This window comes from Rhea pennata, chromosome 8 (genome assembly GCF_028389875.1).
Source record: "Rhea pennata isolate bPtePen1 chromosome 8, bPtePen1.pri, whole genome shotgun sequence".
NCBI lineage: Eukaryota > Metazoa > Chordata > Aves > Rheiformes > Rheidae > Rhea > Rhea pennata.
The window spans coordinates 12202758-12222767 of NC_084670.1; the positions used below are offsets into that span (position 1 = coordinate 12202758).

Here is a 20010-nt window from a genome sequence, read left to right on the forward strand (position 1 = left end):
CGGTGGCAGCGGTCCCGGCCCCGCTCAGAGCCGTGCCCGGGCTGTGACGGGGGCCCGGCCTCTGGCACCCCTGCAAGGGGTGCGGGGCGATGGGGCAGGTGGCCCCACACTCACCCCACGCCACTGCAGGGCACCCGGGGCGGAGGTGCTGCCCCGCTCCTGCCCCCAGCAGGGTCAGCAGCCGGGTTTGGTCCCCAGCGTGGGGCTGGGGAGCCCTGGCTGGGGCCGCCGTGGGGCTGACCCCCTGCCTGGGGGAGGCTAGTGGGGCTGAGCCCACATGCATCCCCGCCTGGATCCACGTCCTCTCTGGGGGTCCCAGGCGGAGGGTCAGTGCTGGCCTGCGGACCAGGCCGGGGGCCTCCAGTGGCACCTGTGCCGGGGCTGGTGGGACGCGGGGGCCGGGCAGCTCCGGGCAAAACCTCTGCCCTCGGGGGCCGGGGCTGAGTGACGTCCCAGCTACCCCACGCCGCCCGTGGGCCGGAGCGTGGCTCTAACCCGGCGCCTCTGTGCTCTCTCCGCAGACGACTGTAAGAACATCGCCAACATCATGAAGACACTGGCCCATAGAGGCTTCATCTTCAAGCAGACCTCCAAACCCTTTTGATCCCCAGGGCAGGCCAGGCAGGGCTGCATGCGCCCGGCGCCGGCGAGGCGGGGAGGACGGGCTCTAGCATTCAAACGGCAACTGAGGCCAGAGGAACCGAAACAAATCTCAATTCAGCTGTTAACTCCAGTAGAGGTTGTATATATGGGAAGGCAAATCTGTGTAGACCTGATGTGACTCCCTCTCTGGGCTGCTCCGGACATTATGCCATGCTAGCGGACAGCCGCGTAGGGCGCTTGCACCACATTTTAGACTCGTAGTTTGTTCTTTTCTTTGGCTCCCGATTTCCATCCCTGCCTCCATGTCCCACCCCGTCCTCCCTCTCCGCCCCGTAGCCAGACCCTCCCCCCCCCCCCCCCCCCCCGCCCCGGCATGGGCCGTCCCCGCCTCCCTCTTCTTTCTTTTCTCTGGTTTTATGTTTTCAGGCCTTGACGGCTGCTGCAGCGACAGTGGCGCATGCCTGCGCCCAGCTGCGCTCGTAGAGCCGCAGCAGCGTCGAGACGGCCCCTAACCCTCCGCACCAGCCCCGGCCTTTCCCCGAGCGCCTTTTCCCCTCTTTTTGAATCAACACTAACCCCTCTCTGACTCCTGTATGTGACAAATGCAATCCGTCTCTTTATGTTCAAGGTGAAGTGCCTGTATTCTCCGCTGCAGAGCCCCTGGCAGCCCCACCGTGGGCTGCGGGGCCCCGGAGGGCTCCTTTCAGCGGGGCGGGGGCACGGCGGGCGGGCGGCAGGAGGGAGGTGGCAGTGTCCGCGCGGAGTCCCCTGTCCCGGCCCCCCGTCCCGTCTGCTCGTGCCTCTGGCAGGGATGGGTGGGATGCCCAGCCCTGCCCCAGCCCTGCCGATTCCAGCTCCGCCGGGGTCAGGCCCGTCGCAGCACCACGTCCATTGCCGGCGGTGGACGTGCCGGCGAGCGCTGCCCCCTCCCCCCCCGATCTACAGACACCCAAGCAAGGGAGCTGCAAATTGGCCAAGGCCCCTGACCCCGCTCGCCTCCAGCCCCATCCGGCCTCCCTCTGTTCCCAAGCCGAGGCTAAGCCCCCCGCGTCCCCCACGGTCCCTGCACGCTGCAGGCCGTGCCCTGCCCCTCGCAGGTCCCTGCGGACGCTCAGCAGCAGCTGGCTTGTTGCCTGAGAGTTGCCGAGCACATCCCCTCTGGCTGGGTGGGCTCCCGGCCGGCCAGGACAGCTGGGGGGGCAGCCATGGGGCAGGCTGGGGGGCGCATGTCCCCCAGTGTCACCCAGTCCCAGGGCCCTGCTGAATGGAGCCCTCGTCCGGGCGCTGACCTGCAGGGAGGCTGCAGCCCGGGGCCCGTGCGTGCACGGCCCGGAGCGAAGCCGGTGACGGCAGCCCGAAGGGCAATACAGGCACTGAACTTGGCGGTACATGACTGCATGGTGTGTGGTGTTCCAGTTAAACCAACCGATAATGCAAACCCAGCATTTTCATTGTCTAGTTATTCCAATCCTTGCTGTAAATGTGCCACATGAATAAAGTTTGGGGGTAAAGGAGCCCAGGCTGTGCCCACGTGTGGCGAGTGTGTGCAGGCTGCGGAGGGGCCAAGGTGGGGGTGGCGTGTGGGTACGTGGGCGCGGGATGATGCCCTGCAAGGCGTTTCCCCACCGGGGGGTACAGCACCCCTGCACATCTGTCCCCTCCACCCCAGAAATACTACATGCAAAGACAAGCTTTTGGGGGCTGTAAAGGGAGGCCTGGGAAGTCCAGGGTCACCTTAAGCAGGTACCACAGCTGGGTCCACCAAGCTCCCTGCCAGCCCAGCTGTTCTTGTGCCTGCTGGGGCCCTGGTCAAGTCGCCCGCTCCCCAGAAGGAGCTGCCAGCCCTGCCCCTCCGTGTCCTGCTCAGCAATACCGGGCAGGGGCCGGTTGCAAGCACGGGCGCCGCATGCGCTGCGCAGCCCTGGTGCCCCGGGGCAGCACGGCCCCGAGGATGCTGCCAGCCTCCGCCGGCAGGCTGAGCCCAGGGGTGCCCCCAGCGCAGCCTTCTGCCCAGCACTCGTGACAGCAGCATGCCAGGGCCACCACGGCCCACGGGCATGTCACCCTGCCCTGCAGCCTGGCACAGCGGCCTGAGGGCAGGCCAGGGGTTCAACCTCTGTGAAAGGTAATGTCAGACAGACGCACGCTGGCAGTGCCCACGTGAGCCAGTACAGGGGAGGAGCTGGGGGGGAGGGGGGGCTGAGGTTTGCTGTGGCTCTACCCTGCACCCCGCTTGCTGTGGCCATCCGCGGGCACAGGCAGGGCTGGGGAAGCCAGGGCTTGAAGCACCCCCTGGCCTCCACTGCTGCACGAGAGAGCATGCAAGGGTCCCCCCCCTTCATGCCGAGCCTGGCACACGCAGAGCGAGGCGCCCGTGCCCCGTGGCAGCCACCCCGCTCCTCCGCGCTGGGCCGTGGGGCCATGCTGCGGGGTGACTCATCCCGCGTGGGGCAGCGCATGAACGGCAGCAACGTGCTGCACCCTGCAGGTGCCCTTGCAGGGCCCTGTGCCTGCCTGAGCTGCAGCTGCACCCTCAGGGCTGCTACTGCACTTAGCCCCTCTCTGCCACAGCCAGCACTGGCCGTCTCAGCGCCTGGCACGTGGGGCTGGCGGGGGGGGTTGTGCGGCGCGGCGGACACGCTGGGGCACTGAAGGTGCCGGGCCCTGGCGCACAGCCCTCGCCCGGTGGAGCCATCGTGTGTGCACCACGAGCCCGAGGGCCTGCGCCGCGGCAGCGCACCCAGCGCCGGCGCGTGCGGGGGAGGGCAGGCGGACCCCCCCCCCCCCCCCCGGTGACAGGGACAGCGTGTCCTGCCAGCCAGAAGCGGGCAGCTCCCAGAGGGACGGGGCAGCCCCAGCCCGCGTGCTCCAAGCAAAGGTCGTGGGGGTTTTCATGGCTCCCTCTGTGCAGCCCCTCATCAGGTTTATTGACCTATTTTCGATGGAGTCGTCTAATTAGTTTTCTATGAAAACTAAGAACTTGGCCTTTGCCCTTTACTCCTGCAGGCGAGAATGTGACGCAGAGGCCGCTGCCAGGGCGCATCCATCACCAGCCGCACTGGGAAGGCAGCGCGCGGAGGGGCCCTGGCGTGGGCAGGCGCGAGGCGGGCAGCGGTGCCAGCCGCAGAGGCAGCGCACGAGCCCCGGTGCCGGTCGCTGGGCCAAGCGCCGCCTCGGCCCCGCCAGGGCCTAGCTAAGCGCGAGGTGCAGGGAGCGGGGGGCCCCTCCGCGCAGGCTCGGGCCGGCGGCGTCCCGCCTGCCTCGAGCAGGGCGGCAGGAGGAGGAACCGGGGCAGCAGGCGTCAGCCACCCGTGCAAGAACCGCTGGAGGAGAGCAGCTACCTGGGGGCCAGGTGTGCGGGGCACGGGCCGCTGAAACGCCCGCGAGCAGGCGGAGGTGGCTGCGGCCAAGGGGGCCTGCAACGCGGCGCCACCGCGGCGCCCCAGCAGCGTTCCCCGCAGGCCTGGACGGCCCCAGGGGCTGCAGCGAGCCCCACTGCAACCCCTGCGACGGAGGGAAATGGGCCCAGAGCGAGCCAAGAGAGCGCACCCGGGGCTCCCGGTGACCCTGCCTGGGGTGGAGGCCCCCTCTCCTCCCGCTCCACACAGGCTTGCCGGGGCTAATGACGACTCTGGTTCAGGTACAAGTGACGGGTGCTGTATTTACAGGGACGCTCACAAAACTCTGGCATGTTAAAAAGAAAAAAAAAAAGAAAAAGAAAAAACCCCACCAGGACGAAAACGCAGCTAATGCTAGCGGACACAGGGCAGCCCCGTGCGGAGCAGCGGCCGCTGGCAGAGCTCTGCACGGCGCCCGGCAGCCGCGGGCCGCCCTCCAGCACCTGCTGCAGGTGGCCGGAGGCCGCGCCGCTCCAGCGGTCCTGGGGGCAGGTGGGGCCGCGGCGCTGGGAAGGGGGTCGCTCCCGCCGTTCTCTGGAGCGCTGCAGCATTTGCCCCAGCAAGGCTCCCTTGCTGCCCCACGGCGGCAGTCAGCCAGCTGCCCCGGGGGGCTCCAGGACGGGACGGCACTGACCCTGCACACAGCTCTGCACCTCCTCCTCGCCCAGCGCAGGGGGCTCACGGCTTCTTCACCTTCTTGACGGAGGAGGAGCTGGAGGCCGACTCCCTTCGCTTTCTCTGCTCCAAGAGGGAGACGGGGAAACAAAAGAAAAACCAGGGTCAGCGGCTGGGAGCGCTCAGGTCACACACCCAACACACCCGCCGGTCTCGGAGCCTGTCCCGCAGAAGGCCTCGGGGGCCGGGCAGCGAGCCTCGGCGCCGACAGTGCCAGAGCAGCGCTGAACCCTGCTGCTGTCTGCCCGGCTGGACGTGGAGCTGCAGCCCTGGAAGATGAGGCACTGGGCTAGCACCCTCCTGGGGGACATCACCTCCTCCGCACGGACGGGTTGGGAGCACAGCCCCAACGCTTAGGTTCGGGACAACGGTCTTTGGCGCAGGAGGCCTGGGGGTGACCAGGAGAAAGGGGCTCTGCAACAGCGCAGCAGCCCCAGGAGCCCTGGCCCAAACGAGCCTGGGCACCAGAACACCCAAAGAACAGGTCCTTGGGAGAGCAACCCAGAGCAGAGCAGCTCCACGCCACGAGCCAGAGGGTGCTCAGAGCAGGAAAAGGGAGAGAGTCTGCAACCCTCCCTTGCACGCAGCACCTCTGCTGTCCAGGTGGGCTTGTGTCTGCCATGAAACAGGCCTGGAGCAGGAGGGACAGGCAGCTGATGAAGAACCATGGTTCCTCCAAAAAGCCATCCCTCTTCTGGGCAGCACACACCAATGTGCTCACGCCTGAGCAAGATTAGTGGGCTCCAGTGAGCCTCACCTTTCACAGAAAAGGCTTCAGGGTTGAACCTGGGCATCCAAGGAAAGATGAGGCATCCGTTCCAAGCTGGGAACGTAACCCTGGCCTTATCATTGCGCTCGCAATGAGACTCGCTGTGCTAGGTGCTGCACAAACACTACAGCCAAGACCATATCCCATCGCAGTCAGGGCAATCACCAAAGCTGGGCTCCAGGTGCTGGGTGCCCCAGCATGGCTAGAGAGTGACTGGGTACCCTGTGCAGGGACAAGCAACAGTCGAGCCCACAGGGCCCTGCAGCACCGTATGAGATCGGGTCCTCTTTGCGCAAGGCATCATCACAGGCAGTGGTGAATGCCAGGGGCTGTGGGAGGCGTTGCACAGGCACAGTGATCGTGGTCAGCTCCCCACCATGCCAAGCCCTGCAGATATCCAGCCACCCCGGCCTGCACTTTAACGCTTCACGCACCAGGGGCAGCCCAAGAAGCCAGATGAGGTGGGAGCAGCTTGGGAGAAGGGCTGAGGCACAGAATAAAATGAGGATAACTGTGGTGATTATCCTAGAAAATACCGTGGTATCAACACACCACACCTCTGAAGGGGAACAGCCATAGCCCAGCCCAGGGGCTGCTCATACCTGTGCTAGGAGCTGTATCCTACACACAGCTGACCTTCCCCCCTCTCCACTCCATTCACTGACTGCTGGCTACCTCAGCTAACTTACAGGGACCTGGTATGCCAGCATGGGTCCTCACGCCTTCCTCCACGGCTGTGTGGCCTGGATGGAGGGCTTTTACAGTTTGCCTGGGAAGGCATGGACAGGTCTGGAGGTCAGCACCAGTCAGTCAACTCTAGCCTAACTCCAGGTAGTCTGACCAGCAGCAACGCTGGCTCTGGCACTGTCCACGCCACCAGGACAGAAAAGGCAGAACTATCGCTCTCCAAAACAAGCCAGGCCTGCCTGTCTGTCCTCCTTCCACCCGTCTGGTCTCTCGCACACATGCAAGCGTGTGCTCTCGGTGGCAGCGCGCACGGTGGGAGGCCCTGCCTGCCTCCCCCAGCAGGAACGCAGCCCCGAGTCTCCACTTCGCGCTGGGCAGACGGCAAACAGAGCATGGAATTTGCACGGCTAAAAGTTAAATACAACACACACAAGGATTTCGTCAGAGGACCTGGCACGGCTGCCTTCTCGGGATCCGATTAAGAGGGAAATAAAAGGGCCAGAGAACCCACACAACAGTGCGAACAGATGCCCTATAAAAATCAAATACATGGTAATCAAGGGAACCGAAAGGTACATTTAAAAAAACAAAAACCCACCCTGGAAACAAAGGAGCTGGGCTTTGTAGCTTTCCTGGGAAGGCTGTGGAATTAATGGGGAAGAGCACATGTGTTTGATAATCTTTATATGGCAAAAGACCCATCTTTCAAATATGTCACAAATTCATATTAATCACCTTCCTATTGCCTTCTGTGGCGCAGCTATTCCAGTTGCCTTGGGCAAAATTGGGAACTGTCTGGTTAAAAAAAATGTTTTACATTATAATTTACAAGAGCCTACAAGTCTAGTTTCTTTTAATGGGAAGAACGATTAAAAAAAAAAGAGAGAGGAATATATATACACCCTAGTATATATACACTATATATATATTAAAATATATATATATATATATATATATATATATAAAGACAGATATTGTAACTCCATCTGGAAAGAGAGAATGTTTGATGTTAACAATGTAACTTCTGGCTTTCAAACAGGCTCAGAAAACAAGAAGTCAGCAGGAGTTCAGATAAAGGAAGCTTAAAAGTCAAATAATTCTGACTCTGAACCCGAGACTTCTTAGACTTAAGGTCTTTTCCTTTACCCATTAATGGGCTGACTTGTGAGCTCAGGAACAAAGTGCTGCAATGTGAGGATTTCTGAGAGTCACTCATTACAGATCACTGAGTGGAGTCTGAGTTGCAGAAATCAAAGGATCCAATCTGGAGTAACTGGCTGAACTTCTGCTTGGAACTAATTTGTTCCGCGTTCGGCTCACCTTTCACCTCCCAAAGGCCCCGAGTAAAGTCCCTACCGGGGTCAGCAGCACATGGCACTGGGGGGATCTCAGCTCTGCTTTAATGGTCAGCAATGAGCACCACAGCCCCTAGGAGAGGATGGACAGGCAGCCAAAGAAGGAGGGATGCATGGACACAGCAGGGCAGAACAGTGATGGGCTTCACGCTGGCAACAGCATCTTGCCACCAAGATATGCAGGCACCTCTTTCAACCCAGGCTAAAAGCACATGCTCCTCTGTGTGGAGCTGTAGCGCACCCACGGGTGCTTGATGCAGACACGAGAGGCTTCCAGGGCTAGCAGTAAGGCCAAGGGCCGGCATCTCTAACAGGCAGTGCTGCTGGGGGGCTGGATGCTCCCCAGCGATGGCTGCTTCTGCCTATCCCCAGGGCAAGGACTGAGCTGGAGAAACACCCTGCTAAGGAGGGTGTCCCTGTCCACAGGCTGAGAGCACTGCCTGGGGGGGTGGTGGCAGCCAGCTGCTCCCACAGCCAACATCTCAGGACTTTGGGGTGGCTTTGCTCATTAACACCAATTCCTGCAAAGGAAGCTAGGTTTCCAGGCAGGACTTGGGAGTCATGACTCATAGTCAGCCTCCTGGCTTTATACTCCATGCCTCCAACACCTGGAACAAGACACTCTCTGGGGAAACAAATCTGGCTTCAGAGGAGCAGCTGGTTTGGAGACTGAGCTAATCCATGCTTAATCCAACGTGTGGAGTGCCATGGATGGGCAGCACTCAACAGCACAAAGGGATTCTCTATTTAACTCAGAGGGATTTGAAGCAGGGAGATTAAATGATTCCCCTGAGGGCCCCTGGCAGCTCAGAAGCAAAGCAGGTGCTTGAACTTGGGAGTTCAAGGCTAGGGTGGCTAGGTTAAACCACTGAAGCAGCCTTGGAAAGGGAAGGGCAAGGTATCCCTCACAGAAACACTCGCAGCCAGGGCTGCAGGAGGTGAGGGAGAGAAAGACCACTACAGAGCACGAGCACCCCTGTGCTGGCACACGCCTGCTGAGCAGACAGGCTGGATCTCCCTCAGCAGAACACTTGCTCTGCTCTTTGCACTACCAATACTGCCACTCTCACTCTGAGAGCACCATGGGTAGGCAAAAAGGCTGGGGCTCCTGGGGCCGTGCACAGGGCGTGCACAGGGCATGCACAGGCTTACACAGGAAATGGCCTTTGCAGCACTATGTCCTGGGCCTACTGCCTCCTGCACCATTCCCATCACACCAGGCACCTGATCCTGGGACATCTCAAGGTTACAGCCATGCAGGATGGGGACACTCATAGGCACTCCACCAGCACCTTCCCCAGTCATCCTCCTTCTCAGGGCTGATTCCAGCCTGCTGCTCTTAACTGCAACACCGAGCAAGAGGCACTGGGGCTGCTCCTGCAAGCTCTTGGCCAGGCAGGGAATGTCAGCAGTCTTGGCAGAAAGCACACACTGTCACCACTCAATTCAGTCCCTCATTGGAAAAGCTGCTGGTGGACCACAGGCTACTGGTTTCTTATATGACCTCACTGATTAGGGCAGCGAAAAAGGGACAAGGCAAGTGAAGTGCTAGGCTGAGCCCGACTCCCAACATACCTGGGCCAGGCAGAACATCGTATGGCAGCCCCATTCCCCTCCTCTCCAAGATACCCCTCCAGCTGGGATGTAATTTTTTCCCCCCTCAAAAGGTAGCATAAAATGGTCACAGTGTGAATGTGCTTGACCTTTTGTCTTGGACTAATCTAATTGTGTCGTCTTTGTGTAATCAGCCGGTAAAGGTCAGTGCTGTATTTAACATGGAGGCCCTTTAGGTACTGAATTTGCCTTGCAGTGAATTAACTTGATTATATTTCTTTCAAATATGTCAGAGACCAGGTCACTTTAACCCTCTCTGTGCTGCCTCGGGCCACCTCTTTGTTCCCAGTTCCAGGAGGTGGTGCTGAGGAAGAACATGGCTGGAAACACACTGGGGCCCCCTTCTTCTGCAGCCATCACCACCATGTCCCCCAACTTCCCAACAAGCAAAGTCTCAAGGGAGAGAGAGTGTGCTGTGAATCAGCCTGAAAGGTTTGCAACAGACCCCTCCAGACCTCGGCATTTTTGTGGGGGTGGTGGATTGAATGCAGTGAAAAAACTCAGAAGACGCCTTTGCAAACATGAACCTGTCTCCATAGAACACTTCCTTACGACTCCATATTGTCACAATTGAATAGGACATTACTCAAGTCCAGATTAATGTGTCACCTCTGTCATTGACAGATAAGGTGTTCTCAATATCCTGCAATACATTACACATTTTAGAAAGTAAAGGTCTGTGCTGCTGCTACTGGGGGCAGTATATCTGAGGCGTCAGGGATGCCGGTATGCGGAGATGGGCGGGTTTTTATCAGGCAGTTCAGCTCAGCTGTGCAAGGGGACTGCACAGTGGGGAAGCAACCTTGGCTGACCCCCAGGTATATCCTTGGGCCTGATGCAGCGGTAAGGGGCAGGTAGCCTACCCTCATGGAGGCATGGAGAAGAGGGCTGGTGATGTGCACGCGCCCAGGATGCTGCCACACGGCTCTTGGTGGAAGCTAGGGTGGCCTCCAGAACCCTGAAGTCTGGCTTTCCTTTCTCGGCTCTGGAAGGGTGGTATAAAAACACCTCCTTGGTTCTTCAAATACCTCTCTCCTTCCCAAGCCTCCTACCCCAGACAGGGCTACTGCTTGACTCCAGGAACTTGAGTAGGGCATGGCTCATCATCTCAGGGCTGCTATTCCTGCTCACTTCTCTTTGCTGAGCAGCCCTCATGGGGCTGTGTCTGGGAGGGAAGTACCTGCAGCTGTACTGGCATCACTGTTTCTGCCCTGGTACAAGCTTGCATCACCCAAGGCCTCACTGCTTTTGTCTGTGGTGGCACCCATGTCAAGCCATCTGTCTGCATGCAGGATGTAGAAAGCCCTGCTGACCCCACCTATAGCACCAAGAACATTGTCCAGCATAAAAGACATGCCCAGAGAGCAGCACTGGGACTTGGGGAAACAGGCATGCTGTGCTTCCTTGGACGCGCAAGCCTCGAGGGAGAGCAGGGCAGCGTCCCCAGCACTTGTCAGGGCATCTGTGTCGGAGACCTGAGTGCTCCCTGTTCTGCCCCCCCAACCTTCCTTCTCACCGAGTTGGGGGTCAGTGGTGCTCCTACTACATCAATGATCTGGTCCTTGGAATCTCCCTTGCCCTCCTCGATGCCGAGCCCTGCCTGGCCGTCCGGATGGGTGCCTTCCACACTGAGGGGGCCAATACTACCAGCCTTGGCCAGGGCCTCATATCGGTGCCGTAACATCTGCAGCTCATATTCGCAGTTGGCAAAGGCCTGCTTCAACTCATACAGCAGCACCAGGTCACTCCGCAGCTCATTGAACATCTGCACGATCTCCTCCGTGGGCATGGGGTTGAGATCTAGGAAGGAAAGGGGTCCTGTTAAACACACATTGTTGCAACGCAAGGACAGCATATCCCTAGAAAGGTCCTAGCTGTTAAGCTCATTTCCATAAAGATATGCCAAGAGCCTCAATCCCATTGCATGGTTCATTAGCGAGCAGAATTCCTAAGGACTGGAGACCTGGAATTTGCAGGACCTCCCTTGGCTCTGGCCAAAGACTAAGAATGAAGCTGCTAGGTCCAGGGCTCAGAGCAAGTAAAGGATGTAGGCAGACCCATACCAGACCAGGAGGCCTGAACCATGCTTCCAGCTAGGTCACATAAAGTGAACTCAGTTTCTGGATCAAGTCCTTATACGTTGCTACAGACAGAAGAAATCCTGCTGTCCCCTGTACCTCCACCAACAAGGGGCTGACGGGCTGAGTTCCATTGCCTCTCTTGTCATTCCTTCCAAGGCAGGGCTGAAGCAGAAAATTTCTCTGCTGCTGTTTTACACATTTTAACGTGGCCCTGAACTGACTGTAGCAAGCCACCTCCAAGCCCTGCAGTCTATTGCACACATACAAAAAGCCAGGAAGAGTTGCATGTGCCAAGGAGGAAAAATACAGACACTCGGTCTGTGTTTGACCTAGTGGTCCTCTGTTTGCAGGGCTGTCCACAGAACCCCTTCCTGCTAGCACTGTATGTATCCACCCACGCAGAACCAAGGTGTATTTCTGCACTCTAAGATACAGCAGAGCAGGAGTAACAGGAAGCTCTCGAGCTGTTGTTGTAGGACAGGAGTGAGGAGTCAGGAACCCCTCCTTACTGTCATGGAAAGCAAGCCCTAGGAGGCAGATCAGATCCTTCCCAGTACTTCCCTAGTAAGCTCCACTGGCACTCTTTCAGCCATTTCACTAAACACACTTACAACCTAATTAATCTCCCTCCATCTGATCTCTCCTTTATTTTCAGTATTGAACTACAAAGCCCCTAAGAGAGCAGATCTTCCTATTTTTCCCTGGCCTACAGGCTATTCCTAAGGAAGGGAAAAAAAAAAAAAAAAAAAAAGAGGGGAGGGAGACACCTCCCTTAGTTTTAAAGGAGAGAGGAAACCACCTTGATTTAGAGGCTTTCACCTGCCATAGCAGGCCTTCAGAACTGAGGCATCGTATCATGCCATAGACTATTTGGTCCCCAAATTAACAACAATTAACAGAAACTGGTTCTGGGAGCAGGCTCAGTAATCACCTCTAAGTCAACAATAAAGCTTTTTTTTTTCTTTTAAATTACCCCAGCCATAGAGGGGAGGAGAGGAGTCAGTGTCTAATCAAGGGGCAATGCATGCTGGAACATGTAGTACCTGCAAAATGTACCCACTTCACAGAGGGTAACAGCTAGCCACAGGCTGCACTTCTTCCCCTCTAGCTAGAAGCGGGTACTGTACATGTTAAGTGAACCCTTCTTTCTACTGCTAAGACACCAGAGTTCAAGAGTGAGGGATGTGTGTTTACTTGCCTTTCAGTAGAGATGCTCCAGATTTTCACACAGCATGCAACATATAAAGGGGGGATGAGCAGTCCCAGACGCATTTTGGACTTGCCACCGTGAGCAGTAAATTAAGAGGAAATGAAGCTTGAAAGCAAGACAGGGCAGCCCTGAACAATGCGCATGCCATGGTCACTAACACACTCAGAAGTACCTCTCCTGGCAAGGCTGAGATTTGCCTTCCTAATACTGTGCTGTCTCTCTTGATGGTTAAAAAGGCCCAAACAAGAGAGAAACAAAGGTTCTTTTAAAACATTTTTCTACTGGGAGGAAAAAAACCCTGTGCATCTTGTTCTGGCTTTTACCCTCTCTTTCTTTCTTTTTTTTTTAAACATATAAAATATTTTAAAAACCATTCACATACTGTTATTCAAGAAACTTGCTATATTACTAGGGGAAAAAATAGCCCATCTCAAGAACAAAGGCTAGCTCTGTGTGTCTCTTTCTCTCTCGCGTGCCCCCTTTACTCACCTACTCCGAGTTCCATCAGCATCTGCTCCAGGGCTTTAATCTTCTTCTGTCCCACCGAGCTTGGCAGTTTCATCTGGAACACAAAGGTAACAGAGCCACACAGCTCAGAGATAGCCCTCACTCACAGCCGTCTAGTTCAAAAGGCAAGAGAGCTTTTCTTTTTATAGTGCAGGGGGAACAAAAAAAGAAAGGGAGAGAAAAGAAAAATCAAGTGGTAAGAGAGGGAGACAGGGGCTGAAAGTTTTCAGACTAGGTCCGAGGGCAGGCATTGAAAAGCCCGGTCGTGAGGGCTTTTATTTTCCCTCTCGTGTGTGTGCAAGACACGCTGTTTTACAGTTTCCATGTGTCACTGAATTAACAACAAAAGTTCTTCTTGGCTTCAAACCTTCTCCCGCGGTGCCCAGCCCATCAAAGGGCTCATTTACACAGTGGCTAATGTGCAATGCTGCCCTACTTTATTCGCTTTAGCCGGCCTGATTAGACTCATGCGCTAACAGACTCACTTCTCCTTTTACCTGCTGAGCCCCAGACCTGTGGGATTCATTTACAGAGCAGGCTTTATAACAAAGGGGAGAGACAGAGAGAGCACAGTTACTTGACTGGCGGAAGTGTGAACACACATTTACATTGGAGCTAAGGGGCTAGGTGAGAGAGGAAGCATCAGATGTGAGCTATGAAAGGGAATCTGAGCTGGCCAGGAGAGGAAGAATGCATACACTTAGCAGGGTCCTTCCTCTGCATTCATTTGGGCTCTAGCAGGAGAGCTGGCTGCTCAGACCAAGCGTTTATTAGATTACAAGCAGCACAAACGCAGCTGGCACAATATGGCAGGGAGAACAGGTTTCCATGCCCTGCAGGTATATCCAAGAACGAATGAAAGTACTCTCCTTCCTCAGTGAGGCTAGAAGACAGGCTGGGAAAGATGATTCACAGCACAGCAGCATAAGCCACCTTACTGCACACATTCATACACACCTGACCCTAGGAAGGTCAGCCCACATCTCACCTGGGGAGCTGCATCCCTAAAAAATAACCCTTCTGCTGAAGCTGCCTGGTAGGCCATTAAATAGCCAAGAGATGACAGCAACCTGTAGCTGAGACCAAACCAGCACTGATCACTGGCCCCAGCCTTTGCTGAACAAACTCATGAGCTCTACCACAGCGCTGGGAACGACCTGAAGGCAGAGCCACTCTTTATTCCCTCTGAAAACTGGTCCCTGAGGTGAGCTTATATCCCATGAGCCAAAGGCTGAAGGTCTCCGAAACATCTTTTCCACAGCAGTCACTGCCCCAACACAATTCCTGCCATAAGAAGCATGACAACAACAGATACCATCTGGAACTTTTAACTGGTGTGGAGGCAGGACTACCACATGCACATACCAAAATGGAGAAAGCACTAACCTTAACTCAGCTATGGCTGAATATATACCATCAGCAGTTCCATAAATTAAATGCAGGACCTGCTAGGAAAACTCACCTTCTCCATCACATCATTTCAGCCAAGAAACCAGAGCACAGATGTTACAGAGCACCCCCAGGGGAACAGGTCCTTCACAGTATACTCCACAAAGCACCTGGTCATTTCACTACATATTACAATCACAATAAAGACACCAGCAAAGAAGCAGGAGGGCTACAAAGGAAGCATTTGTAAGAAATCAAAGTGATCCAGAGGTGGCAAAAGGACAGCAGTGAGAGCTGCTGTCCTTTGCGTAAGAGCAGAAGGAAAAGGGGAAAATCTGTCCTTGTGCAAACAGCCAGCATGAGTAAGGACTAGAGGCCACCTCTGTCCTGAAGAGCCCTGAAGGTCTTTGGCTTAGTGCTGGGGATTCTGCACGGCAATGAATTTCATACTTCAGAGACCGAATCTTTATACTTGACTATAGAATGATTGTTTCAGCAGAAGAAAGGCTACCCCAGAGGTAACAGGTACTTGGATTTCAGTCAAGCCTTTGGACCAGAGGCTTAACTTGCGTAGAATCATAGTAAATAGGCTTCCACAGTAGCTCTGCAGCACAGGTTCTGAGGAAAAGTGGCAGGACTGGGGAGACTCCCAAGACAGATGGAGGGAGAGTATACCAGAACATCGATAGTTCTGTTTATTTGGTGGGTGCTACGCTGCAGCTAGCAGCTGGATAGCAAGGAAGGAAAGGTCACCTAACATAGCTTTGCAGGAGACAGAACTGTTAGCCTAGCATCAGGAAGATAGTCCCGAGAGCAAAAATTGGTCCAGAGAATTAGTCCACCCCACTACAAGAAATCATGCAGAACACTTAAGGTGGACCACACATTCAACTCTGCCTTAGCCAGGAGATGAACAGGCTGACCTAGTTGCACTGTATTATCCTTAACTTCTAGGACACTTAAAAAAAAAAAAAAAAAAAAAAGCGGAGTGCCAACATCATGGAACCACAACTCTTCACTGAAGACCTCTAGACAGACAATACTTCCACGATTACTAGAGCTCCTAAGAATCTGTTTTCACTCTTGTCCCCAATACCCAAACACATTATGATCTTTCCAGCTGAAGATGGGATTCCTCTCTGCCAAGCATCTGCTGGCAAAAGCATGCTGGACTTCAAGTTGAATTCAGGAAAAAAGGACAAGAAATCAGAGGCAATCGTGCTTGGTTAGGCTAGGTGGACAGCTCGGAGGAGCTAGCACCATATAACCTCTGCAATATCTTGGTTTGGTGGTTAGGGGAAGAGCACAAGCTTTTCCCTTAGGGGGCTTCCAGTAGCTCAAGAAACTAGTAGCAGCACAAATAATTACTCTGGCAAAGCCTTCAGCTGTGATATTGTGTATGCCCTGCTCTTGTTCAGTAGGAGTCTGGTCAACAAATGAATACAGAGCAAAAGTCTTCACTGATGCTCCTGAAGACTGGAGGATAGGGCAGGGAGAGGCAGTACAAATTAATCTACCTACAAAGAAAGGAACACTAGAAATGCTCAGGAGGAGTAGGGTTGTTTGTTTAGTTACAGAACACATCAATTAAGCTTCCTTTTAATTCAGGCAGGAGGATCTGGCCTGCAAATAGGAAAGCTTCATTGGTTTCTCAGAGCAAGAGTGTATTTTAATTTTACCATCATTAAGAAAATGTTATGATTTATGTGGCTGCTGTCGGACTAATATCTTTAGAATTTAGCTGGCTAAGCCAATTCATCTCTAAGACTGATGAAGGCTGATTGCTCTCTATGCAAAATGTATTAAAACTAAATGAGCAGTCTATTACTCAAACACTGCTGATAATCTGTTAGTTAGGGTCCGTTAGCTGGGCTGCCTTGTTGCAGGGGCGAAGTCTTAGTGCCCTGTATGGCTCAGATAAGCCCGAGCTTACTTCAGCAAGCCCTGCTTTGTTTCAGCATTACGTAGATGTTGTTTTGCCAAAGCTGAGCTGTCTCCTCAAGACCTTAGCAGGACAACATCAATCAGAGCACAGCTCCCTTATGCAGAAGACTGACCAAAACATATTGATGCATAGGCACAATGCTAGGGTCTGGTTCAGCTTCTGAACCTGAGACCAGGGGCTCAAATCCCACTCCCATTTTGGGGGTCAAGCCCAGTCCAAAAAGATGTACCAGTGCTAGAACTGCTGTAACACTTGCCCTCATTTCTGAGGGAAGGAAGGAAGGAATTTGCAGGGACCACAGTCCCAGTCACACAGCACACACAGCAGCTCTCTGGCCTGAGATGGAGCAGACTGTGCTGCAATATGCAGTTTCTGCAGGCCAAATCTCTACAGTAAAAACAACAACACTCAATGCAGTCTCCTTTCTTACACCTCAGCTCTGGGATGTTCTCAGCATGGTCATGGACTGAGCCCTCCACACAGGCTCAGGAATACTATGTTCCTCAGAGAGCTCCAGCAAGAAACCACAGCATTCGAGGTGAATGGCATTTGCCCTTTTCTTTCCTTCCTCATACTAGACTATTATTGTTATTTATTATCTTTTAAGTCCCAATATAATAATAATACCTAGGAAACAGATTGCTCTAGTCAGAAAACTGATTAGCTGGGATTTTTGAGGTTACTATATTTTGGACGCTTTTCTCTTTTGACAACCTCTCCCCACAGCCCTCTTTGCTACACCAGCCTATGCTTATAATTACACCAACATCGCTTTTGATTTAAGGACTGCAATCCTTTGTCCTTGCTATAAACAACCTGCATTAAACACATGAACTGCATCTATCAGGAGAAAAATAAATAAAGAGCTACAGAAAATTGTGTGAATCAACGTCATGAAGCCACAGTACGAGGGCTTGCCTAGACAGATCAAGCTTTGCCTGATCCTGGGAAACACAACCTCTGCCTGCACATTAAAGCATTCGGCCCAAGAGGCACAAAGTACATCAATACTGATACAGTCTGCTCTCCCCTGGAGAAAAGGGCACTGATCAGGAACTGGGCTACCCGGCTTAAATAAATTAACAGAGCGTCCATCTCATTTTCATTGTGGGGAGAAAGAGAACAGGAATTGGCCCCGACTGGTTTGATTTCTACAGAGGGTCTCACAGCTGAGTACCCTTGAGCTTCTGGATGACACAGGATTTTCTATGCCTTTATTTATGTTCAGACATATCACCAACAAAAGCTTGCTAATTCACACTAATGACTAGGAGACCTATTGCAAATTAATTGCTAATTGGCAAAACTCATTAAATGACCAAACATGATAAGAAATAACTGAGGATAAGCCTCCTCCCCCCAATAGAGCTGGTTCATTTGGCTTTGTGTGTCATCCAATTTTAATGATGTATGATAATACTTTTAAATTTATTGGTAAATGTATTTAGAATATTTTGGAAGAGTAATGAAGTCTAAGTAATAGCAAAGCTTGCAACACAGTGCCCTATTATGTGTTACAGCTTCACTACTCAACAGGTAGAGATTGATACTGGATCTGCACTAGGAATGGGACAGGTTTGTGGGATCTGCAAGGAGAGATTCACCTACGTTCCACATGTGATTATATCTACATGGTAAGCTTAAATCATCTGCTCTCAATTTACAACTTTGCTCATAAATCCTCCATTTTTTCATACTCACAACTTTTAAAAATGCCACTTTGGTGCTGAAGCCTCTTGTTTGGTCTCTCATCAAAATACAGTCTCTTAAAAATTACTGGTCAATGGTTATTCAGATATTTCACATACACATTCCCTGACTCCGCACTTCACTCCCTTTCACTCAGCTTGGAGACAATCTTTCCCTCAAACTCACCTTTCCCTAACCCTAAGCAATGTGGCTCCCTAAAACCATTATTCCTAAGAACTCCATACCTCTGACCTTTATCCGCAGAGCTATAAACCAGTAGTGCTATTCAGCATTATAATACAGCTTACTGACAATGAAAACCACTTTCTTCATGAATTCAGCAGCAATTCATGAAAACTTTCTCAATAGGCACCTTCTTCATGGATATCTTTAAGAATCCTGAATTGCTTAGAGAATTTCCACGAGGAGGGCACAATAAAGTTTCAAATGAATAATGTTTTTTCGCATTGTCTGGCTTAAAATAGAGAAAGGTGGTCAACCTTTCCCTGGCTGCATGGTTCTACTCTGCAGGAGCAGAGAACTTTCTCTTCTGCGGAGTTGTAAGACTCAGAGAAGGAAAGAGCCATATTAAGTATGTTAACCTGAAAGCTCTGGAATTAAAAAAAAAAAAAAATGGAGAAAGAAATTCGATTGCAGTGAGTTGAGTAGATCAGTACTCTTTCAATAGGAAAGTGCATATTTCTGGAATTTTGAAAGGCTTAACTGGTCAGAACTTAAGTGATAAAATGAAAGCTGGATGTGTAATTGCAATGGATATATGGAAAAGTTGGAAAAGTTAGAAATTGCACAGGTATTCCCTTCCTCAATGTATATATATACTTCCCCCAGTCCCGGCTTACAGCCACAGAGTTCATATCTTATATTAGTGCTGCTGATCTGTCAGAGTAAGATTTAGAACAGGTTAAAAAAAAATGATTACTCATACTCCTGTGCCATCTCTACTATACTATGTAACAGATTAAACACACAGTGGTCACTCTAGGATGGCACATGACCATCAGTCTGCTCTATCAATGTGACTTAGTGATCCAGTAACCAATACTTTAAGAAGAAAATATTTCTACATTAACTTACATAATTTTTTTTTTTGAACTGACGTTAGATACACCTCACAAATTCCTGAATCATTTGTGCAAAAATGTTACTCTGTACTAGTAAAATTTTCCACATAAATTAAACCTGTTTTATGATTTAGAGGAACATACCTAGGAAAGGTTTAGTCAAGGATGAGGGAGACCAGAAGATCCCAGAGAAGTACAAACACTCAGCCATGTTGTAGGGCAGTAGCTCCTTGATCCTATAAACATTAATGCATTTACAGCACCAATTCAAGGGCTAAAGCTGAGGGACACTTTCTAAAGGAATTGAAGGCCCTGAAGTGTCAGTACCTCAGCATGATGCATTTTCACCAGTGCAGGTAACAAGATCTTCAAGGTTTTCTGCTCTCCCACCTTCTCTCCCAGGAAAGGAATACAGATTGCTTCGACCCAGTACAAATGGCCTAAAATGAGAATGATTTGGAACCAGCACAAGCAACAGCTACTGACCTGCAGACAGAGTCACTTTTCTCCAAATCTGACACGCAGGCTCTAACAAGAAATAAAACATCTAAGAAGACCAGAACAACTCACACTTGGCCAGAACTGCCTGATATCTAGAAGATAGGGTTACTTCACTTGCCAGAAGATGGCTATCTGCCATTTACAAATTTTGAGATTTACTTTCCCTTAAACACTCTTTAAGTAGATATAGTGCAATTCTGGTAACATAAATGTAAAAGGACTATGGAAAGTAGAGAAAAAAATAAACAGCAGAATACATGGTATAGAAGAAAGAGCTGCACAGAACATTTTTACTAGAGGATATTCTATTTTAACAGCACATTACCAGTGTGACACTACAGTACTTTGCTTTAAGAGATCTGTTGAATCTCAGATAATCCTACAACTGCCTCTCGCTGCAGGTATTGAACCAAGCTGAGACCTGTAGAGGTGACTGCAGGAAACTGAAATAGCTGCAGCCGCCAGGTTGTCTCTAATTGAAACAAATCAAGAGCACAGAAGAGAG

General features: G+C 52.5%; 2 protein-coding genes across 10 annotated transcripts in view; one reads left to right on the forward strand and one right to left on the reverse strand.

Moving 5' to 3' along the window:
- The window catches only part of ERI3 (ERI1 exoribonuclease family member 3), a 149155-nt gene extending 147026 nt beyond the window's left edge, over positions 1-2129 (forward strand). For all 8 annotated transcript variants that reach the window (XM_062581908.1, XM_062581913.1, XM_062581912.1 and 5 more), the window contains one exon: positions 522-2129. In XM_062581908.1, coding sequence (XP_062437892.1) covers positions 522-604 — 83 coding nt within the window. In that variant the 3' untranslated portion in view covers positions 605-2129. The remainder of the gene's footprint in view (positions 1-521) is intronic.
- A 2463-nt stretch (positions 2130-4592) lies between these two features.
- The window catches only part of DMAP1 (DNA methyltransferase 1 associated protein 1), a 35764-nt gene continuing 20346 nt past the window's right edge, over positions 4593-20010 (reverse strand). The window contains exons 9-11 of one of the 2 annotated variants that reach the window (XM_062581495.1): positions 12882-12954; positions 10618-10901; positions 4593-4739 (exon numbers count right to left, since the gene is read on the reverse strand). In XM_062581495.1, the coding sequence (XP_062437479.1) occupies positions 4680-4739; positions 10618-10901; positions 12882-12954 (417 nt within the window). In that variant the 3' untranslated portion in view covers positions 4593-4679. Of the gene's footprint in view, positions 4740-6799; positions 10902-12881; positions 12955-20010 lie in introns of those variants that run through there. The other variant, XM_062581494.1, reaches the window with a different exon arrangement.